The 22,275-nt window shown below is 40.1% G+C and overlaps 1 protein-coding gene across 1 annotated transcript in view; it reads left to right on the forward strand.

Annotated features, from left to right (window-relative positions):
* antxr1a (ANTXR cell adhesion molecule 1a) overlaps positions 1–18,736 on the forward strand; it is a 74,218-nt gene extending 55,482 nt beyond the window's left edge. The window contains exon 18 of the mRNA XM_067413049.1: positions 12,865–18,736. Within this exon, the coding sequence (XP_067269150.1) occupies positions 12,865–13,272 (408 nt within the window). The 3' untranslated portion in view covers positions 13,273–18,736. The remainder of the gene's footprint in view (positions 1–12,864) is intronic.
* The last annotated feature ends 3,539 nt before the right edge of the window (positions 18,737–22,275 follow it).

The following is a 22,275-nucleotide window of genomic DNA, read 5'->3' on the forward strand; positions in this document are numbered from 1 at the left end:
CACAACTACAAACCAAGTATTATTGTTATTATTATTATTATTATTATTATTATTAATTATTATTATAACTACAAACCAAGTATAGAGTACTTATTTATACAAGTATATCTTGACCAAAAGATTGAGAACAAGTATTGGCCAAATATACTTATTTGCTCAATTCTTAATTGTGTATCCTCGTTTCCTTTACTCGCTTCCTTTCCTCACATCTTAGCTCCACCCCTTCAGGATGCGGGGGAAGGACGTAAGGAAAAGACGCAGGAACGGAGGAATTGAATCAAGTGAAAATATATATTCCCGCTTCTTTAGCATCGCTTCAAAGTGTCGTCAATTAACAATGACTACACTGCTGGATTTCGCTTGCATGTCGGGATTCTTGAACATTAGAGATAATTATTTATATTGTAATAGTTTCATAGATACCACATTTTTCTGTATTTTATATATTACCAGTTATTATAAACACTGAATTAATCCCAGTTATTAACTGCTTTGTATTTTTTGTAGAGTATTACAGTTTGTTTAATTTTCTTTAATTTCCTTGATTTGCTTTGATATCATTCTGAAACTGTCCTACTACAGTTCTCGTCATTTGACATACATTTTAGTATTGCTAGTTATAATAATAATAATTAATAAACCTTGGCAGGGGGAGCCAAGGTTTATTAATAATTTTTTTATGAATTAGTTTATCACCTCCTCATCGTGCAATTAGAGAGTTGAGATGTTCCAGGTCGGTTTCCAGCTCATAGGATGGAGGACGGTGGAGCAAGGAAACGAGGAGGGATCCAGATGGACAAAAAGTACCCTTAGACTTTTCTGTGAGGAAAAGTCAAGTACACTTAGGTGCAATTTGATGTATATTTCCGAGAAGTAAATAAAAAGTAAAAAAAGAGTATATTTCTGAGAAGTGCATAAAAGTAGTCTGAAAGTATTCTTTCTTATACTAATAGCACACTTGAAAAAACTGGGGTCCTGCTGTCATTTTCTCCGCTATGAAACATGTGCAGCTTTATTTTACCAAAGTAAAAAGATGAGGTCCAACATCAACAGAACCATTTGGATTTAGCACCATGTGCAGAGGGTGTTGTCATTTATAAATGTGAAGCGCAGTGCAAAACTCAACACCCACACCCTCGTTTTCTCTGCAAAGCTTGCTTAGTAGCTCTAAATGTCATATCCCCACTGTGAGTCACATTTGGCTTCAACTTTGGACCTAATCTTCTTAAAGAGACGTCACAAAATCACCAATAAATGACTCCCTAAACTCCTGCTCTGTGTATCTGCAGGTAGGATGGAGTTGATCAAATATTTGCTGAGTGATGTCAAGAATTTGTGCTTGCATTATAAAATGATTTTTATTAAAAGGACATGCACAGTGATACTCAACACAACTGACTACTCAACAAAGCAATCATATTTCAAGAGAGAAGCTTAAAGAAGACCTAAAGGAATGTTTAAAGATCTAACAGAGAAACAGGGTAGAAACAATAGAGTCTAGACTATCAGGAAAATTATACAATTGCTTTACAAGAGGACAGCCAAACATAGAACAGTGATTAACACCATCAGGAAGGCGACACCCTCAGCGATTTAGAGTATGATGACATCACTGTATGAGGTTAAAGCCATCACCATTTCACCACAATGGAGGAAGACACTTGGGACGCATGCCGATACCTAGTGGAAAAACACATCCAGATGCTCAAAAACAGTAAATGATATTCAGTGATGATCTGTATAACTGAGTGTTCGCAGGCCTTATAAAAAAAACTCTGTGACAGTATGGAATGGCAATGACACTATACTTTACAGCATTTTCCATTAATTACTAAGACACTGGCGGCCTGTCAGAGTCTAATCAAGGGATGTCTAGTCCTGCTCCTGTAGGGTTCAATCACTCTTCAATCACTGCAGAGTTCAGCGCCAACCTCAATCAAACACCTGAAGCAGTTCATCAACTCTTACTAGGCATTCTAGAAGCGTCCAGGCAGGTGTGTTGAGGCAAGTTGGAGTTTGGCCTTCTCCACATTAATACATTTTCGTTTGAAAATGCATATTTTCTCAATTTTGTTACGATGTTACAGTGTAGATAAGAAACTTTTTTACAGCCAGTTATTCTTCTTTTAAATGTACGTTCCGTTCGGAATGTTTGTTTTGCTCACCCAATACTATTTTAAAACTCTGGGTTGCCAGTTGGTGGAAAACACTGCATAGCCGTGGAAGCCAGCAAACAAACTAGGTCAAAGAAAGCAGATTCTGCCCATCCTAAATAAGCCTTGGCATCCAACTAAATCGCTTTATATCTAGAGGCATATTAAAACGTTGATAAATCAAGTCATCAACTTACTGTATGATTGTCAATTGGCTCGTTCCTGTGTGTACTTTAAATGGCAACCAGCATGAGCATCAAATCTGATGAGGAGAAGTCGGGAGAAACAACGCTCTCCAATATTTTGAATTTGGGATGCAGATTTCAACCACTAGCTGACAATATTACATACCGAACCTTTAACGTCCAGGTACAAGTCAATGCAAAGACTTTTTCCAATTTGAAAACTAACTGAAAACAAGTTGAAACTTTTAGTTTTCAACTCTTAAAGTGCACCAGACTTATGCATTTAACTTTGAAACATAAACTTATCAGTTAAATTCCAACCCCCAGCCTCACAACCCCAGTCTCACAAAATCCCGTTTGAAGCACTGCTTTGATAGATCCCAAAGTAGTGTATGATTGCCGTATTGTTTAGAAAATGCTATTTGAATGTGAAGATTATGGCATACCTTCAAAGAAGACTTTCTATTGGTACATACATTATATTGGCAAAAATTTTGGGGCACCTGCCTTTACATGCCAATGAACTTTAATGAAATCCCATTCTTGATTTGTTGAGTGCAATATGGAGTCGCCCCACCCTTTGCAGGCATAACAGCTTCAACTCTTCTGGGAAGGCTTTCCACAAGGTTTAGGAGAGTGTTTATTGGAATTTTTGAACATTCTTATAGAAGCACATTTGTGAAGTCAGGCACTGATGAGAAGGCCTGGCTCTCAGTCTCTGCTCTAATTCATCCCAAAGGTGATCTATCGGGTTGAGGTCAGGACTTTGTGCAGGCCAGTCAAGTTCCTCCACACCAAACTCACCCAATCATGTCTTTATGGACTGACGGTTTGTGCACTGGAGCGCAGTCATGTTGGAACAGGAAGGGGCCATCCCAAAACTGTTCCCACAAAGTTGGGAGCATGAAATTGTCCAAAATGTCTTGCATACCTAGTGTTAAGAGTTCCTTTCACTGGAACTAAGGGGCCAAGCCCAACCCTGAAAAACACCAAACTTTCACTTAGCACAATGCAGACAAACCGCCAAACCCAGACTCGTCCTCTGGATTGCTAGACAAAGAAGCATGATTCATCACTCCAGAGAACACGTCTCCACTGCTCTAGAGTCCATTGGCGGTGTGCTTTACTCCACTGCAACCCACGCTTTGCATTGCACTTGGTGATGTAAGGCTTGGATAAGCTGCTCAGCCATGGAAACCCATTCCATGAAGCTTTCTACACACTGTTCTTGAGCTAATCTGAAGTCCACACAAAGTTTGGAGGTCTGTAACTATTGAGTTTGCAGAAAGTTTACGACTTCTGCCACTGTTACCCTCAGCATGTGCTGACCCCGCTCTGATTTTGATTTTCCGATTTTACATGGCCTACCACTTCGTGGCTAAGTTGCTGTTGTTCCGAATTGCTTCCACTTTGTTATAATCACACTAACAGTTGACTGTAGAATATTTAGTAGTGAGAAAATTTCACGAATGGACTTTTGCACAGATGGCAACCTATCACGGTACCACGCTTGAGTTCACTGAGCTCCTGAGAGCGACCGATTCTTTCACTAATGTTTGTAGAAGCGTCTGCATGCCTAGTGCTTGATTTATACACCTGTGGCCATGGAAATGATTGGAACACCTGAATTCAATGATTTGGAGAAGTGTCCCAATACTTTTGGCCAATAAAAGTAAAACACAATATTTGTGCCTAGAACACATGGTGTTCCCATGGACTTATGTCCAAAAAAGGTATATTAAGTATCTCAAAACACTAAAATGCTAAATGTTATTAGATTTGAAGTTATGTGTTAAATTATATTTGTTTAGGTTAGTGCTTTTTTGTGCAGTGATAGTTAAAATGATGATAAAGGCACATATGCAGAACATTACACTGGACAAACAGATGTGAGCCGTAAAGCAAACACAGACAGTTATGTTGCCGGATAGGGATGTTGTTGTCTGGCAAACCCATCAGAAGATTCCAGTATCTTAAGCCAGCTTTAAAATATGTTGCTTATATAATGGGGCACAGGAGGTAGAAGGAGACTGAGCTAACTTTTTAAGTGAAAGCTTTATCTTTTATTTAAGGAAGCATTCACTTTACCCACCAAGAGGGTCAACCCCCCTGAGGTAGAGAACGGAAGCAATATATGTATACGTTATTGCAATTATACGAGTGTAGACAAACAAAATACATGTTAAAATGAAATAAAAATGCTTGCCATGTACCTGTACGGAAAGAAACAAATGCAGATTAAATACAGGTTAAGGTGGAGTTGGAGGAGGGAGTTTTGATTTGTGAGCAGCGATGTAATAGAAGAGATGCTGAAGAATAGGAATTAAAATGGCCGCGGTGATAGGTGTCGAAACCTGATTGGAAACTGAACAGTTTACAAAGAGAGACCGTTTTGCCCACATTTATCTTTTATTATCGATGTTGTAGTGTATCGCTGAGAAGCCAGCACGTGTATACATCGACAGAAACATTCATAAAGCATTATTTTCAAGTTACAACCCATATTAAAGATGCGTCATCATATGTGAGATGAACCGTGGAAAAGGTGGCATAGACTCAGCTCCCAACCCAACTTTGAGAATAGATTAATGGCGTTATTTTTTTATCGCCCGATAAGAGTCACGCTAATGCAGCACGTTAACACCGATATCTGCCCACCACTAATATATATATTGGTTGGTTAGTATATAATACAGCAATTTGAAGAAAAAAGACACCTTAAGAAGAAAAAATATATATAACTGAAACTAATTTTAGATTCATAATATGTGTGTGTATAAATTAATGTTTATAAAAGACAGATGCCTTATAAACTTTAGGATGGAGGTCCCTCACACAGGTCCATGGCATCTGTCAGATTGAAAACCCCCGCTCTCGTGGATGTGTGTCAGTTGATGGATATGTATTACAGCTTCTTGCAGTGGTGGGTCTTGACCCAGATTTTTGACATTTATCATGACGTGAGTTCGGTGGTTATGTATTTCGGTTTACATAGCAACTGTGGTCATAGATGTGTGTTGAGCTCTGAGTGGATCAAGACATCTTTCATTTTCAAAAAAGAAAAGAAAAACTATAGGAAATGAACCAGTTTTAATGTGTGTTAATGCCAAATGCTTCTGTCTAACTAGGCAATGTGGTCAAGTTGATGCTAAATACAAAATCATTGAACAGCATGATCTGTTGCTAATTAGAAGCAGATGATATCTTATTGAGACGCACAATGATGCATAATAGCTTCTATAAAGGGGTCATGAACTTGTTGTTGAAATAGTAGTAGTTGAAACATTTGCCAGCAATAGCTGGGTTTCCATCCAAATGTGATGCAAATCTTTTCAAAGTGTGCAAAATAATCAAAACACAAATGCGAATGAGGTGCGTTTCCTTCAAGTTGTTTAAACAGATGACGGTGGATAACCTAGTAATCAACAGAAATTTAAACACCATCAGTGAAAACAGCCGATTAGCCATGTGGGTTTAATGTCCGCTACGCCAGAATTTATTTCCATCTCCCATTATTCACATTAACTCTTTCTCGCTCAAGTCAAAAACCACCTTAAGCGGTAAAAGCATAAAAACGTTTTTTTTGCGATTTAGGGTTTCTGATGCAATACTTCAAAATACTCATAAAAAGGGTGATGGAAACTGTAAAACATTTATGTGCATTACATGCAATCGTCACTGCATCATCATCTTTTTTGTAATAAAATGAAGAGAACAAACTGTAGCGAATTAGCTCAGTGGAAAAATATTAATATTATTCATTATGATTAATTATGAATATTTGAATCATTTAAATAGATTAACTTGATGTAGCTACATTAACAATACAATTAATTAATCCTGTTCATCCTGTGAATGCTCAGTATTTATTATTAATTCATTCTAAGAAAAGGATATTTTTCATGGCTACAGAAAAAATAAAATCTTCCTTTGTATTTACATACGGTAAGCGCTAGAGCGCATAACAAGATTGATCATTAAAGTGACTATTTGTTTGCAAGGAGTCAGAACCAAACATATATTGTGCACAAATTGGATTAACTAAATCACAGACAATACTAAAACTAACATGAAACACGCATCACACATACATGATAAGAGGCAAAGTTAAAGTGGTTGGAAGAATCGGGTCAGAACAGATGAAGGAAGTTGTGGAAAGAGTCTAAAACCTGGGAGGAACCATCATTGATAAGCTCTTTTGTCTGAACAAAGGGGTTTACAGTTTTACTAACTACACAGCGTTTGTATTTCATACGTAACTGGCATTTAGCCTGAGTCAAGTCAAGTCAACTTTATTTATATAGAGCTTTTAAAATGACGATTGTTTCAAAGCAGCATCACAGTGTTAAACAGGACAATACTGGAACCCAATTTTGAGCTGTAGAAAGTCTTGATAGTTGGTCGAAATCGATCGCAACACCTTCGACTTCTTCTGCGTTGACTGAAGAAGAAATGATTAGCTTGCATTGTTGTTACGACTCTGTCGAAGTTGAGGAAGTTGCACATGGTGTGAGGAGTTTGGGCCTGCACATGGCTCTGTGTTGTGTGTGTGTGTGTGTGTGTGTGTGTAAGCCCACCCTGCTTGGAGGACCAGCACTGCATGGCCTGGCTCAGAGCCAGCTGAGATGACGTGGCGGTTTAGCCAGAGAGAGAGAAAAGAGTGACAGGATTTGTGCATCTCTCTTAAGAGTCTTAGAGAAATTCCAGCCTCGACGGTAGAGTTGACCAATGAGATTGTTGGGATTTCCAAGTTCCTCTGGAGATTTTATAGCTCTTTGTTTCAAACATGATTAAAATGGGTTTGTGCCCATTTATACTCCAGTTAATAAATCAAACACACACTGCCTCCTATGAGGAAGTAACATACACAAAGGTTTAAGTCTTGAAACAAGGATTCATTTATCATTTATAATTATATTAATTTATATTACTAACTTATAAGTTGCTCATAAGACATGCATAAATGAAATACCATACAAGAGACCCTTTACAAAACAGTTTAAATTGTACATACAATTTCCTGGGCTGCATATTCATTTATAGAAATTTTTTTCTATAAATGAATGCAGAAAAGTCGGTTTTAAGAGCGTTGGGTCCCTTTTTGAAAAATATTCGCAGTCACCGCTCTCTGGAAAACTTTGTTGGGGGAGTAAGTTTGCCGGATCATTTCTTAAATTGAATAAATAAATAATTGTGTCTGATCGTCTCAGTCGTTTCAAAACGAACAGTGCCCTACTGACATGGCGTTAAATTCTTATACCAAATTCTTGATTTTAAATGTATAAATTTGTCTTAAAAAAAGTTAAATTTCAGGCTGTTACCAATCAAATTAAATCCGTATCAATATAATCCATCTTTGCACTGCAGAAATGGCACAAAGGCTACATTGAATTTAGAAATATGATGTGAAAAATGAAATGATACTTTTAAATATGAAAATAAAACTGTCTTAATGGGGGAGTCAGTCATTCATTCAATCGATTCATTAAAACATGATTTATTTAGGAGTGAAGCAAGTGTCTGGCTGCACCCAAAATGGCATTCTATCTTGAGTAGGTACTTCTTTAAAAAGAGTAATTACTTCACAACCACTAAACAAGTATGTTCTATGAATGTGTGTAGGATGAATGTAATCTGGATGCACTGCATTGGCCATATTATCATTATCATGTGACCTACCAGCCTCAGCTGTGTCATTCACAAATCCATAAATCATGGGATAGTAGTGTCCAGTGATCTCACCGGAAGTAGTAGGTCATCCTACTCTATCCTAGTCAGTAGGTGTTTATGAATCATTGAATCATTGACTCTCTCGATTCGTTAAAAAAATGCAAATTCATTTAGTAATGAAATGGCTTTTGCAGGGATGACTTTTTTTGGTACTATTTCCATGTTTTTAAGAGGCTTAAAAATATAAATCACCTAATATTACTTTTTGTATTGAATTATTTAAAATCTGAATCACATTTGCAATTGTTCTGAAGAGCAGCCTTGCTTGTGTGATGTAAATTTTTGTTTAATTTCTGAACTTGCTTTTGATCATCCAAATGTAATATTTTCAGTTAATTTACCGGCAAAAACAGCAGCTCATGTTAAACGGTTTCACAAATATAATGACCAAAAACACAACGTTCAGTCTCTGAAAGTGTTGTCAATCACACAACTTTTTCATGGTTGCTCTGTTAACTGAAGGCAGGAAATCCAGTCAATCGCAGAGCTAATCTACTGCGCGGATGCATTTTGAGAGTTGTGTTTTTTATTCATATTGTATTATACTACTATTCATGAGATTCAATCTGGCCTCTCCAGGTCACACACAGTCATTTTCAGTCACAAACGGATGTAATGTACCTACTCATTTGTTAATTGATTAGTCTCACCTGATCCTTGTTTTATCCCTCATTTATCCTGTGTATTTATATCCTATTTGGTTCAGTTTCACTGTCTCTGGTTTGAATTCCCTTTAGTTTTTTAAAGAATAAATACATTCTCACCTCTTCATAATGTATTTACATAGTGAACATACATCATAAAGTGTTCCAATATGTTTTTTTTTACATATAATACATGTTTCGAGAGTCTGGCTCAAGAGATTAATACAATCTGACAATGGCCATCTTTGCAGTGTACAGACCAATTTTTACGGTGGCTAGAGCACACATAAATCCCATCATGATGTCTGCACACATGCCTAACACGTGCACTGGTTAAATAACATCATTGCTTCCTTTTCAACAGGAAGGTATCATTATGTTTTTGATTTGCAGTATGATCATTTTTTGATTCCCTCTGAAGTTGACTAAGTGGTGACAATAAGGACAGTTTGAGCAGAGCAGATGACAAAAGTCTGGGAATGAAGACCAGATATTAACAGAGGAAGGCATGTAGGCACGTTATTTAGAAAAAAAAATTGGGGTCTGGCGACAGTAAAAATTAAAAAAGATTCTACTGCTGGCTGCTGTCCTGACTTTTTCTGAGAGAGATAGTGTGGAGACAGAGAGAAGTTTGGGATGAGGGAAGGGATGGAGTTGAGGGCTGGTTCTCATCTGGTTTTGCTTCAGGACCTAGATTTTATAATGCACCCTTACACAAAGCCAAAATTGGTTAGCATGCAAAAGCAAACAAAAATGTCCTTAAAAATGAACACCAAAATCAGAATGAACGGCAAACATCTTAAACATAAAAAAAATTACCATTTGAAACATTACAATTTTTTATGTTTTTTAAAGATTTGACAAGTTCCCTATTTATTATGACTATGGACACTTACAGTATATTGCTATAATTGTACTCAAATTTTGTCTGATTAAAAGTGTCTACTTTCTCCTAAAGTCCGCCCCATATATTTGGAAAAGACTGAAATCTCTAACTGTTTGTCAAGATTCCATATTAATAACGTGTCAAATCACAAATAAAATCTGACAATACAATTATGAATAAAGCTTATTTAGCTCAAATCACACTGAAGAAGGACATTTTCCTGGCTGGACCATCTATTATGCATGCACAATCCTAGGTAACCAGCCGTGTGATTGGTACGTTTAACCAAAAAGCGGGACTTCTGTTCCTCCACATTTACTATTAAGATTTCTTCCATCATTTTTTTAATGAGAGGTTCATTAAAAAACCTCCTCGACCTTAAACGGTTGACCTTTTCAGTCACGTGACTGGTGAGGAGACCTGGACCAGATCCATAAAACTTAGCACAGGCCTGTTCCCGTCTGTCTCAAGTCATGAATATTTAAATCTCCTCTCAAAATAAGAAAAACAATGATATGAACAGCAAGTTTTGCGCACTTTCGATCCAAATACAGCACCTGCCGCGGTAATTCAATCATCAAAGACAGCATGAAATTCTAAAACGTCTGCTTAACATGGCATTCGCGGCTTAACAGAGATATTAAAATATCAGATTCAATATTCACTTTAATGATAATGCATAATTTATATAGGCAAGCATATGAGCACAGAATATGAACACACCACATGGTTAAGAGATAGTTAACCCAACAATTTAAATTAGCCCATAATTCACTCTCTCTCAAGCCGTCCTAGGTGTATATGATTTTCTCCTTTCAGACAAATACACTCAGAGTTATATTGCAAAATGTTCTGAGCTTCTGAGCTGTATAATGCGAGTAAATGGCAGCCCAAAATTTGAAGCCCAAAAAGTGCATCCATCCATTATAAAAGTACTCCACATGGCTCCGGGGGGTTAATAAAAGGCCTTCTAAAGTGAAGAGGTGCGATTGTGTCAGAAAAATATAAATATTTAACACAATATGAAGTAAAATATCTAGCTTCTGGCGGACCGCCTTCCATATTCAACTTATGAAGAAGGTGTATGTTTCTTGCTGTTCAAAACGCTAACGTTACGTCCAACGTCGTCGTTGCGTCAGTTACGCTTTTTTCGTATGTTGAATAAGGAAGGTCGTCCGCCGGGAGCTAGATATTTCAGAAGGCCTTTATTAGGATAGAAGGCCTAAGATGGCTTAAGGGTGAGTATATCATGGGGTAATATTAAATTTTGTGTGAACTATCCCTTTAATGGTCCTTAATTCGCCCCGTCTATGTGAAAACGCTTCACGTGAAACTTTGGGAGTTGCTTCATCTGCTTGCCTGAGGTGTATACTGAATTTGGTCTTTTAATATCAACATCTTGTTACATTAGTCCTTATTACAAACCTGGTAAAAAGCAGAACCAGCAGAAGAAAGCTTTGTTTGTGTTGTTTTTTTATGTCACGTGAAAACTAGAGCTATACATACCAAATTCTTTCAGTCTTTGATGTTTTTAATTACAGTATACCATAAGCTTGCGGGGCCAGCGGGGGAATTCTTCATTAGTTGACAGGAAATTGGGAAAGAGTGCACTAATTTTGCCTAAGTGTTTCTAGTAAACCACCTACAACTCTCTTTTCCCTCTGTTTATCATTAAAACTGGTCTGGCATTTATAACATCCTTTAGCTACACAGACAGAAAGAGCAGAAAGACGCCTCTAAGCTCTAAGAGAGTTTGTCATGTTGTGTTTGTCATGCTGACGGTAAAGTCCATCATGATTGCAGCCACATGCATTTTGAGACTTCAGATTAATGTCCATGGCTTATTCCCTTCATCCGAATAAAAATCAAATAATGTAGCACATTTCTCTTCTGCCACGTAGGCCTGTGTGATGGCAACAAAACAAGCTTTTACGATCGCTATCTGAGGCTGATTTCTAATGCAAAATGACTAATTCCATGGAAGGCGTTTGCCGGTCAATGTTATACTGGTATTTTGAGAGAAGACTTTAAACTCAAAACAAAGCCGTAGTGTTTTTAGCATGAGGGGAACAACTTGCCTGTTTACCATTTGTGGCACACACACTTTGGAATTAAATATCAGTGACCTCATTTACTAAATCCCTGAAGTGTTTTTTTTATTTTTTATTTTTGGCAAATTTTGCTTAAATCAATTTAGGTTTTTTGTAACTTTAGTTTAGGGTCCAGTTCTCACTACTATGAACTAGTTGCTTATTAGCGTGCATATAACTAGAATATTGTTTATTTATTTATAAAGCACATATTAATGCCTTATTTTGCATGACCATATGCTACATCCCTTTATCATACACAATACCTAAACTTAACCAGTACCTTACTAACTATTAACAGCTGTAATTAGTTAATAGTGAAAATTGGACCTAAGGTGTGACCTTTTTTCACAAACCCATCAATGGGTTTACATCCATTACTGGTCTGAAATCCAAGTAATCATATATATTTGGAATGTGATTTAGTCATTTTGGATCTTAAATTTGAGATATGCCATGATACGTAACATAAAAAAAAAAATAAAAAAAAAATCTGTCCTCTCTTTCCACATGCTAAAATGTATTTGTCTGTGTTACTATAGCAACCAATGCAGATGACCTCATATAGTCAGTCCTTAAAATAAAATCTGTGCAGTGTGAACAAAGCCATAGAGAATCAGAAAATGTTTTCCACCACATTGCAATGCCCTGGCAACTACCTAGGGCACCCTAGCAACTGCACCCTACGAACTTGTTAACACCCCATAGCAATACCTTGGCAGCTACCCTTGAACACCCTTAGCTACTGCGAATGCTAAAACTGCCCAAGGACATGATAACACTGCATAGCAATTCCCTGGCAACGACCCAAAACACCCTAGTAACTGTATATACTAAAAACCCTAAGGACATGTTTAAGCAGCATAGCAATGCCTTGGTAACCATCCTAGCAACACTCATAACATGATATTCACTGTATAACTACACCTTGACAACCGTCCCGGACATCCAAGCAATTGCATGACAAAATATGCGAAAAAAACACAAAGAACATAATACATAATAGAGCCCTGTCAACCACCTTCTAGCATCCTAACCTCATATCCACTAGATAGCAACACTACCTCATTCCTTATAGCTACACCTTGACAACAGGAAAAACCATACCACAGATTTTCTTCAGCAAAAAAATTTGTTTAAATTCTAAAAATGTTCTGTCTTATCTTTCTCTCTCAGGGTCGCTGTATGAACTTCACCCGCATCAAGACTAATCCTCCTCCACGGTATCCATCCTACAATCCACATTCTTCACCCATCTACACCCCCACACGGACCCTCAACCCACCCCCTCCTCAAGGTCAGCTGCCCCCTCCTCCACGCAGTCCACCGGCCTCCTTATCCTCCAGTTTTCCTCCGGTACCTTCTACCCTTCCTCCTCACACCATCAACCCATCTCCACCCATTACTCCTCCTCCATCCTATTCTCCACCCCCAGTCTGGTCTTCATCCCCTACCACCCTCTACTTTTCTCCTCCCACATCTCTTCCACCATCACCTACTTCCTCCCTGCCCCCACCCCCTCAAGCCCCACCTCCAGGCAGAGCTCCTCCTCCAGATCGTCCACCTCCACGGCCCTGTGTTTAATGCGAGTGGACTACTATGAGGACCTAAAGACGAGGACTGAAAGTAAACAGGAAATATACATTTTCCATACCCTCCTCAAGATTCTGTTGCTGTGTTGCCTAACACAAAAAAAACGTGACTCACCTGTGGCAAAAAAAAACTATGCAATGGAACACAATCCATCATGAAACTTTGGAGGGAGCTACACTCAGAATCAGACACTAGGCATCGCAAAGAAAATTTGTGTATGAAGCTACTGTTTCTCAGCAGGAGCCATTTGTGAGTTTAACCGAGCTTTGAGAATGGAAGTGGCTGGTTCCATTAATGGATTCGTGGATGTTTTACAATTGCATGCACATGTGACCAAAAGGAGATTTTCATGAAAGAGGAAAGGTGAAACAAAGTAACCTTTCAGGAACTTTCTTCTTCAGAACAGTTGAGAAAATACGCTGCCCGGCCAAAAAAAAGTTGCTGTTTAGATTTAAATAGGCAAATGCTTTATTACTGGAAAATTATTGCAGTGATTATTATCATTCTAGCATGTTAAATGTTTTGTAACAGTTTACAGTCTTAAGAGTTCCACCAACCCTAATTAGTGGAGTGTGTAGCTTTCCATGTCTTATTGATGGAGTGTTTAGCTTTTCATTTCGTAAAAAAACATGTAGCAAGACAGATTTTAACACACCTTACAGGTGCAACCTAGACGCATCAGTGATGTAACCTGGTGTCATCGGGTGTTTTGGGGTCTTTCAACATCATACACCCTCATTCAGTTGACCCAGCCAGGGAGGATCAGTCCCCGACTTGTGTCTAGATAGCTTGTGTGGTCCACGGATCACCCCTTTTGATCCACAGCCATCTAGATGCCTTCTTAGTCTCCTGATTAAGAAGAAATCTGAGCAGGGTGATCAGCAGGGTGGTGGAGATGCAACAATAAGGGGTGCTTGAAGGCCCTGCAGAGCAACTGGCAGCCAACCTCGATGGTTAGGCAACGGGTCTTCCATCCCCTGCTACAGCATTCACCTACCAACTCCTCATGCTTGGTCCTCTTCCGTTCAAATGGCTCTTCCATTAAGTCTTCCCAGGGCAGTCAATTCTAATAGGACCACCTGCCGAGATGTATCTGAAAGGAGGACAATGTCAGGCCTAAGTGTGGTTGTGGACAAGTTGAACTGCCTTCCCAGGTTGAACTTTAGCTGTCAGTCCCAGGTTGTTGCCAGAAGTCCCCCTGCTGGGTTCCTGCTCCTTGTGCTGATGGCCTCTCACCCTGCTCAGATTTCTTCCTTGACCAGGTGACGCCTGTCCTTTCCCAGGGCCTTGTTATGTCAAGGTCTTCAGGTACAGCCAAACCCTGCATGTCCTGAAGCCACTTTCCTCACCAACACACTGTGCCACAGTTAGTCGACTGCCTCCTGGGGCCTCTACTTCCTACCTGTCCTCATTTCTATGCTTGCTGATGAGAGTTTGGCATCAGTGGACTCTCTGTACAGCATCACTTCTGGAACTTTGGAAATTTGGCTTCATGAACTCCTCCGACAAGCTGCTGAATAGGGAGTTGTAGCTTGTTCTGAACAAGGCTATGCTGATGATGCTGTGAGGGAGATCCAGCCACCTCCACAGAGAGTTGCAGATCTTCCTCTCAAAGCCCTCAACAGAGGGGGAGCGTTGTAAACCAGCAGGAGCCAGAGGAGTCGTGGAAGGATGCCATGTTGGTAAATCCAGGCTTTAAACTTTCCTGGCAGCCCTGACTTGTCCACTGCAGCAATCCAGGCGTTCAACTCTATTCCATTTAAATGAAGTGTGGCTGTGTCTCTATATGTGCTGTTAAAGACATATCCCAGGCTCTTGGTTAATTTTCACTCTTCCCAGGGAGAAACGGAACTTCTTACATACATTTTTGGTTTGGTTCTTGTATTGACAATGCAAGAGTCCAGCACTCTGTAAAGTCTCCGCCAGCACATCCCAAATACTTTCAATGAATTTAAAGGGGGGGTGAAACACTCAGTTTCAGTCAGTGTCATGTCAATCTTGAGTACCTATAGAGTAGCATTGCATCCTGCATATCTCCGAAAAGTCTTCATTTTTTTAATAATTATATAAGAAAGATGCGCTGTTCCGAGTCTTTCCGAAAAAAGCCGAGCGGGTGGGGGCGTGTCGTGTGAGCGGAGCTAAATAATGACGTGTGCTCGCTGCTGCTATGTTGAGTCGAGTGCGTCGTAAAGCTGTGTCAACAGCGGGAAAAAAACTTTATTCAAAATAAAAATATGGCTTTTAATCAGATACAGCCATACATCTATGATCCGGAATCAGACCCAGAGGCTGCAGTTGAACAGGAGCAGCAGCAAAAACGACTAGAGCAGGACGTCTGTATGTGGTACAAGTTATACACTAACTATATAATATGCTTAGCGGCTTGTGTTATTTACATATTTATACTTGAATTATATCGTCGTATTTTTGTCTTTGAAGGTGTACATGTGGGAAGTGCAGTTGTGCACGTGTGTTTGTGTGTTTACGCGTGGTTTGTGTAGACAGTAAGCGGACTAAAAAAAACAGACATTTGAAGCAGTCTCACTCACCCTTCTAACGTTGGGACTGCTCCATCATTCAGCATTAGGCGATTGGAAAATCCGGCGTCGAGCTGGGCCTTGTTTATGAAACAGTCGGCACCGAAATGCAGAGAACAGATATAAACATTCGCGCAACTCAGTTGCTGATCCGGAAAAGCAAATTACATCCACTGTTGCCTTAACGCGGGGTTTTGGGGGAATCTGTGCAGGACTGTCTTGGTCTGGCAACCAAAAACGCACTTTTTTGGTGACATTGTAATTGTGCACATCACCTGTTCAGCGCATCCTACAAGCCAGCGCTTTGATGGGCGTAGCCTGTTGCTTTCACGCGCTTCCGGTAGAATTGTCCGTAAGGCCCATACAAGGAAATTCCGCCCCCATTAACGTCAAAGGGGACGCATGATCTCAAAAAACTTGCCGAAACTTATGACTAACCGGAAGTAGTATTTTTGACAAAGAAATACTCCCATCAAACGTCCACCTTAACTTTTGAAACTTTGTCTATGTTTAGTATGGGATTCCAAGTCTTTAACAGTGTAAAAAGGTCAGTATGCATGAAACAGCATTTCACCCCCCCTTTAAGGTCTGGACTCAGAGGTGCAAATTCATGTGTGAAAATGATTCTTCATGCTCCCTCACAATCATTCTTTCATCATTTGAGCCTGATGAATCTTGGCATTGTCATTCTGGAATAAAGCCATGATGACTTCCTACATGGTTGGTTCAGAAATTAAAAGCTACACACCCCATCAATTAGGTTTAGAAAAACTGTTGCCAAACATATAACACTATAGGAATATAATAACCACTCCAATAATGATCCAATCATAGACTCTTACGCATTTTCCTATTAAATCCAAACAGTGACTTGTTTTTTTGGCCAGGCAGTGTATATGCACTTTTTAACTAGTGTTTTCATATACAGGTCAACTTCCTTAAATGGCAAGTCTCATTCACTAACAATTGTGTGTATTATGCATACTTAAATGCACAGGAAAATTTTGCACAAAAAATCAAATTCTTTGGATTCAAAATAGGTGGATATACTATGCACACAGATTGTTTTTTAACCTTCTAACATTGATGCATTTTAATTTTTTTAAATGAAAGACTGCATGCCCCTAGCCTGACAAGCCGGACCCACATCAAGATGTTTGGTCTGGAAACTCACCATTGACAGCTCAATCCGAGGGGCGGATAAACGGTTGTCTTTCAAACTCCCTCTGCACTCGATAGGATAGCGCTACAACCAACCAGAGCAACGAGAAGCGGAGCTAGTTGACAGATTAAACTTTCGCTGTATCTGGTCGGCAAAACTCCGAACACATCTTCCCTTTTTAAGAATGACTTCAGTGACGTTCTTTGTTCTTTTCTCAGAGAAAAGCTTAACTCCAAGTCTTCCAGAGTCGCGGTCAAAGCTGATTCGAAAGACCGCCGTTCGCCAGTTTCTGTGTTTACTAGAAGCACGCAAGCGCAACTCGGCCGTCTTTATGTTAAGCCCCGCCCACCAACTCTATACACAATGTGATTGGCCCGACCAAGGTTTGGCTTTTACAGCTCAGAAGGGTATTGAGAGTTGCTAGACGATTAGATTTGCTGCCGCTAGGGTGTGTCTAGATTTCTAGGCTAGCATGCCCCAGCTGTAATCTGCATAAACACACCCATCTCTATATAAGGGTTTTATGTACATGTGACTTCAGTTGGTTCTAAATTTGATAGTAAATTTAGAATGTTTTAATGACATTAGTGAATTATGATTTTATGCACACATATCTCCTGTTAGTGAATGAGACCCATTGTGGCAGATTTTTTTTTGTTGTTGATGTTTTTCTTTTAAACTAAATGCCGTTGCAACATTCAACCACTTTTTTGATTCAATAAACATTTTTGATAAATGCTTTGCCATAGGAAGGCAACAGACTTGCTCATTCAGGTAATGGACATTTATTTGTGCAATAGTGATTTTAGTGGCTTTGATTGGGTTGGGGGTTGGGGGCATGTTACTTTTTGATCTTTGAATTTATTAACAAAGTACCAGACATGATAAATTAAAGGGATAGTTTACTCAAAAGTGTAAATTCTGTCATAATTCACTGACCTTCATGTTGTTCCAGACTTTCTTAATTTTTGGGGGGAACTATTACCTTTTGGATGATGTTGAAGATGGTTATGGGGACGGACTTGAAACATCAGAGGAAAATCTGAAATGTATGTAAACAATAAGCAACATCACCTTACTTTTTGCACATGTCACAGTTGTAATGGTGTATGGGTGCATTATTCTTTTTTTTTTTTTTTTATACAAATTATCATACTTTACACATGCTGTATGTATAAATCTCTGTAGCCTGTGTAGATTTTTTGGTTTTGTTTTGATACAAGGGTTTCCTTTTATTGTGATTTAATTTTTTATTATTGTGGCATGATTGTGATTTTGAATAATGTAGAAGCAAAAACAAAAGATGACACATTTTCCCAAGCAAGCGTTCTAAAGCCTCTGCACTTCATCCACCATGATTAACCACAGGAGATCACAAATAGCTTTTCGCATTGGAAATAATTTTTTGCCAAAGAAAATATTTACAACCCAGAGTCCAATGCATTTGATATACGAGTTTGTTTTTGTTCATAATTACATGCTGTATATATTATTGTTATAATACAGTGTCAGATTTCACAAGCCTTTGCTTCTACAGAGTTCTTGTCATTTGAGTGAGTAAGTTATTGTGGTCCCACTTATTATGCCAGTGAGTTTATATAACTCCAAAACCTTGTTATGATGATGGTTTTATGGTTCATTAACATCAGAGAAATCATATATGTCCCTGTTAAATCATATATGCTTTATCGTGACTACATTATTAATTTTTTTACATGCTCTATTGTTTTGAAATAAAATGTTGTGATAAAAGTCATCCTGGTCGTCCTGTTTGCATGCGTTTCATGGATGGTGTGCCTGAATCTTTTTGTTGAACCCAGTTATACAGTCTCCTTTGTTCTTATAATGGAATGATCATTCTAAAGTCCGGATTTTTTAGAAGTTTCAAATTTTTTAAAATTGAGATCAGTTTCTCTTAAAACATTTACTACTATTATGTCAAAAAGTTCAACTCTGTTACGGGAAAAATAAATCACATTTACTGGAAAAAAAATGTCCTTGACGTAAAGCACCAGAAACTGACTCATGTATAAAAGGACATTTATAAGAGATTCTTGCACCGATTTTCGACCCTGTAACATTCAACTAAAACCTTTTCAATGTACGGTCACAGGCTTGACAACATGTTCTCAAAGAGTCTTTGATTTCTACATAATTTGGTTATAAAATGGCATCTGATATTTAGCAGATCCTATGTCTGCTCACAGAAATAAACAAAAAAATGATTTAAAAAAATGATTTCTTCCTTTTCCTGAGTTGTTTTTAATCAGGCCTCTCCGGCAGCTCGGCCTCCTCTCCTTGACTGATTCCCTTTAGACCAGGTATAATTTAGTCCAGACAGCCGCTCTGTCAACATTTGCACAGAAAGCTGGCATCTCATGAGACAGAGACTCTAAACTGCTCTCGCCATCATGGATGTGTCCAATTTCAAAAGAAGTAAATATCCAGTTTTTATTCAGTATCATAAGCATAAGCCCAGCAAGGTTTGGCAAATAATGTTTCAAGAGCAGCCAAAGAAAAACAAATGAAATTATTCTGGAAAAAATAAACTGGGATTAGTATGCCTTTTCTCCAGCAGTGCCGTGTGACCTGTGTAACCGGTTTTGTTCAGATCTATTACAAAAATCTGTATAGTGATATTCTGTATAGATAGTGTTAATTCACATCTGTCTCTGTCTTTGACCCTGATAATTATATTTTATCTGTTTTCCCCACCCTTATCCCATCAGTCCGTCTCCCTGGAATTTAAGTGTGAGTCAGGGAGATCATTGACATTTTTATTGCATTAATTTTTATCCTATTATTTATTGCACAGAATCAACGTTAAATTGACATGCCTCGATTAATGTAGGCCATAAAAGGCATGAAACAGAAGATGTGATTGTGATGTATATCCAAGTGAAACTTCTTGGACAAAAAATGTAGAGTAGGACTTGTGCATGGATAAATAATTAAAATAAACATGGCAAAATTCTGTTAAAAAAATCTATATCTATTAAAAATCTAGTCTATTTTGATTTCATGGTGACTTTAAAGGTGCATTCAGGGTTGTTTAGCTGGTGTTACCATCACTATTCCCTTTCGTTCAGTCACTCCGAGTAATGTCAGTTTCGCTTAGAAGCCTATCAAATTCGAAATCTAGAAAACGGCCAATGGCAGTGCCAATGCCATGGGCATGCAAGATTTGCATGCGTAACTCCGCCTACACACGTGGGTATATAAGGAAGTCTATATATGTTTTCTGCTTCAAGGCCAAGGGTTTCATACCTCTTCACTCCAAAAGCCTTCTGAGTATCTGTCAGTTCTTCGAGACGACAAGACCTTCCAGTCGGTGTTGGTGTCAATGGCGCGCTCCAGCGATCGCATACTTCCTGCCTACTGATCAGAGGATCGCATTTATGGATGAGTCGTGGTCCCACTGCGGGAATATGTCCATCTCCGTGCTGCGGTAGAGAATCAATTAACTCCTTCCTGGAGCGAGAGTCCCCTCTGCCACACCCCAATCTGACATCTCCAGGAGAGGCGGCACTTGGGCCGGTGGCCAGGGTGACCTGAGGGTGATGGTGTGGAACAAAGCTCCAACGCTGACAACCACGGGCAGCCGCTGCGCTTGGGTTGGAGTGGAACCCTCGGCCCCAACCTGAGCGCTCACAGCTGGATGATTGGTTTTTTAGGGCGCCGCGTCAGGACACCCGTCCTGCCACGCCCTCAATTCCTTTCTTCCTGGAAGTGCATGAGGAGGTTGCGCATTCCTGGAGCGCCCCACTGTTCTACCGTTACCGTTCGGCAACCTCCTCCGTCTTCTCCGCCCTCAATGTGGCAGCGGCTAAAGGGTACACTGGGATTCCCCCGGTTGAGCGCTCTGTTGCGATGCAACTGTGTCCGCAGTGCACATCAGCCTGGCATGGCGATCCAAAGCGCCCCTCTGATTCTCTGCATACCATGGAAACCCTCCAGGCCTACCAGGTCAAGTTCCTTTGCAACATGCGTGAGGGTGGAGCTGACGAAGCACACAACCGACCTCGCGCTCCGTGAAACGAAGGTTACCGCACGCTCACACGGCCCACAGGTCAGCAGCACCCTAATGGCCGAGGTAGTGCCGAGTCTACGAGACATGCCTATGCGTTGAAGTTGAACCTCTTCGTCACCTGGTGTTCTTCTCACCATGAAGACCCCTGGAAATGTCTGAGTGGGTCTATTCTATCATTCCTCCAAATAGGGTTGGATCGAAGGCTGTGTCCTTCCACCTTCAAGGTTTATGTGGCCACTATCGCCATCTATTATGACTTCTTGGAAAACAAACCAGTAAGTCAGCACGACCTGATCATTATGTTCCTGAGGGGAGCGAGGAGACTCCATCCTCCTTGTTCTCCCCTCGTGCCCTCTTGGGACCTTTCAGCAGTCTTAAATGCTCTGCAGAGGGCCCTATTTGAGCCTTTGCGGTCATTGGAGATTAAGTTATTGTCTATGAAGACAGCTCTGCTGACCACATTCTCCTCCATCAAGAGGGTAGTGGACGTGCAGGCATTTTCGGTTGACAAAGCATGCCTGGAATTCGGGCCGGGTGACTCTCATGTGATCCTGAGACCCCGGCCTGGATATGTGCCCAAGGTTCCCACCACTCCGTTCAGAGACCAGGTGGTGAACTTGCAAGCGCTTCCTTTGAAGGAGGCAGACCCAGCCTTGGCACTGCTCTGTCCAGTACTTACGTAGACAGGACGCGGTGTTTCAGGACCTCAGACCAGCTCTTTGTCTGTTATGGTGGAAAGCTGAAAGGGAAGACTCTCTCAAAGCAAAGGTTGTCTCACTGGATAGTGGACGCCATTGTTTTGGCTTACCAGATGCTAGGGCATCCATGCCCCCTTTGGGTTAGGGCACACTCCACTCGGAGTGTGGCCTCCTCTTGGGCTTTAGAGCATGGCGCTCCGCTAACAGACATCTGCGGAGCTGCAGGCTGGGCGACACCGAACACATTCGCCAGATCCTACAATCTCCGAGTGGAGCCTGTGAGCGACTATGTACTCGCCTCTACAAGTGGCCGGTAATGGACTAGGCTCAGGTGTCTTCGCTTGCTCGCCATTCCACTCCACGGACTGGATACGTGCAATATTTTCCTCAGGTGATCTTCCCCGGAAGCCCTGAGCTCCTCCAGCAAGTCTGCCCTATCTTGCCCAGACATTCGTGTCCGGCCAGGTGCCTCCATGTGCATGGTTCCCCCTCCAGGCGACCCCCACGTGTATTCCACCGTAAGCCTCCCTGAGCGGGTGTCTTTCCTTGGCAAGCTTGTGAAATTAA

This window comes from Pseudorasbora parva, chromosome 13 (assembly GCF_024679245.1).
Source record: "Pseudorasbora parva isolate DD20220531a chromosome 13, ASM2467924v1, whole genome shotgun sequence".
In the NCBI taxonomy this organism is placed as follows: Eukaryota; Metazoa; Chordata; class Actinopteri; order Cypriniformes; family Gobionidae; genus Pseudorasbora; species Pseudorasbora parva.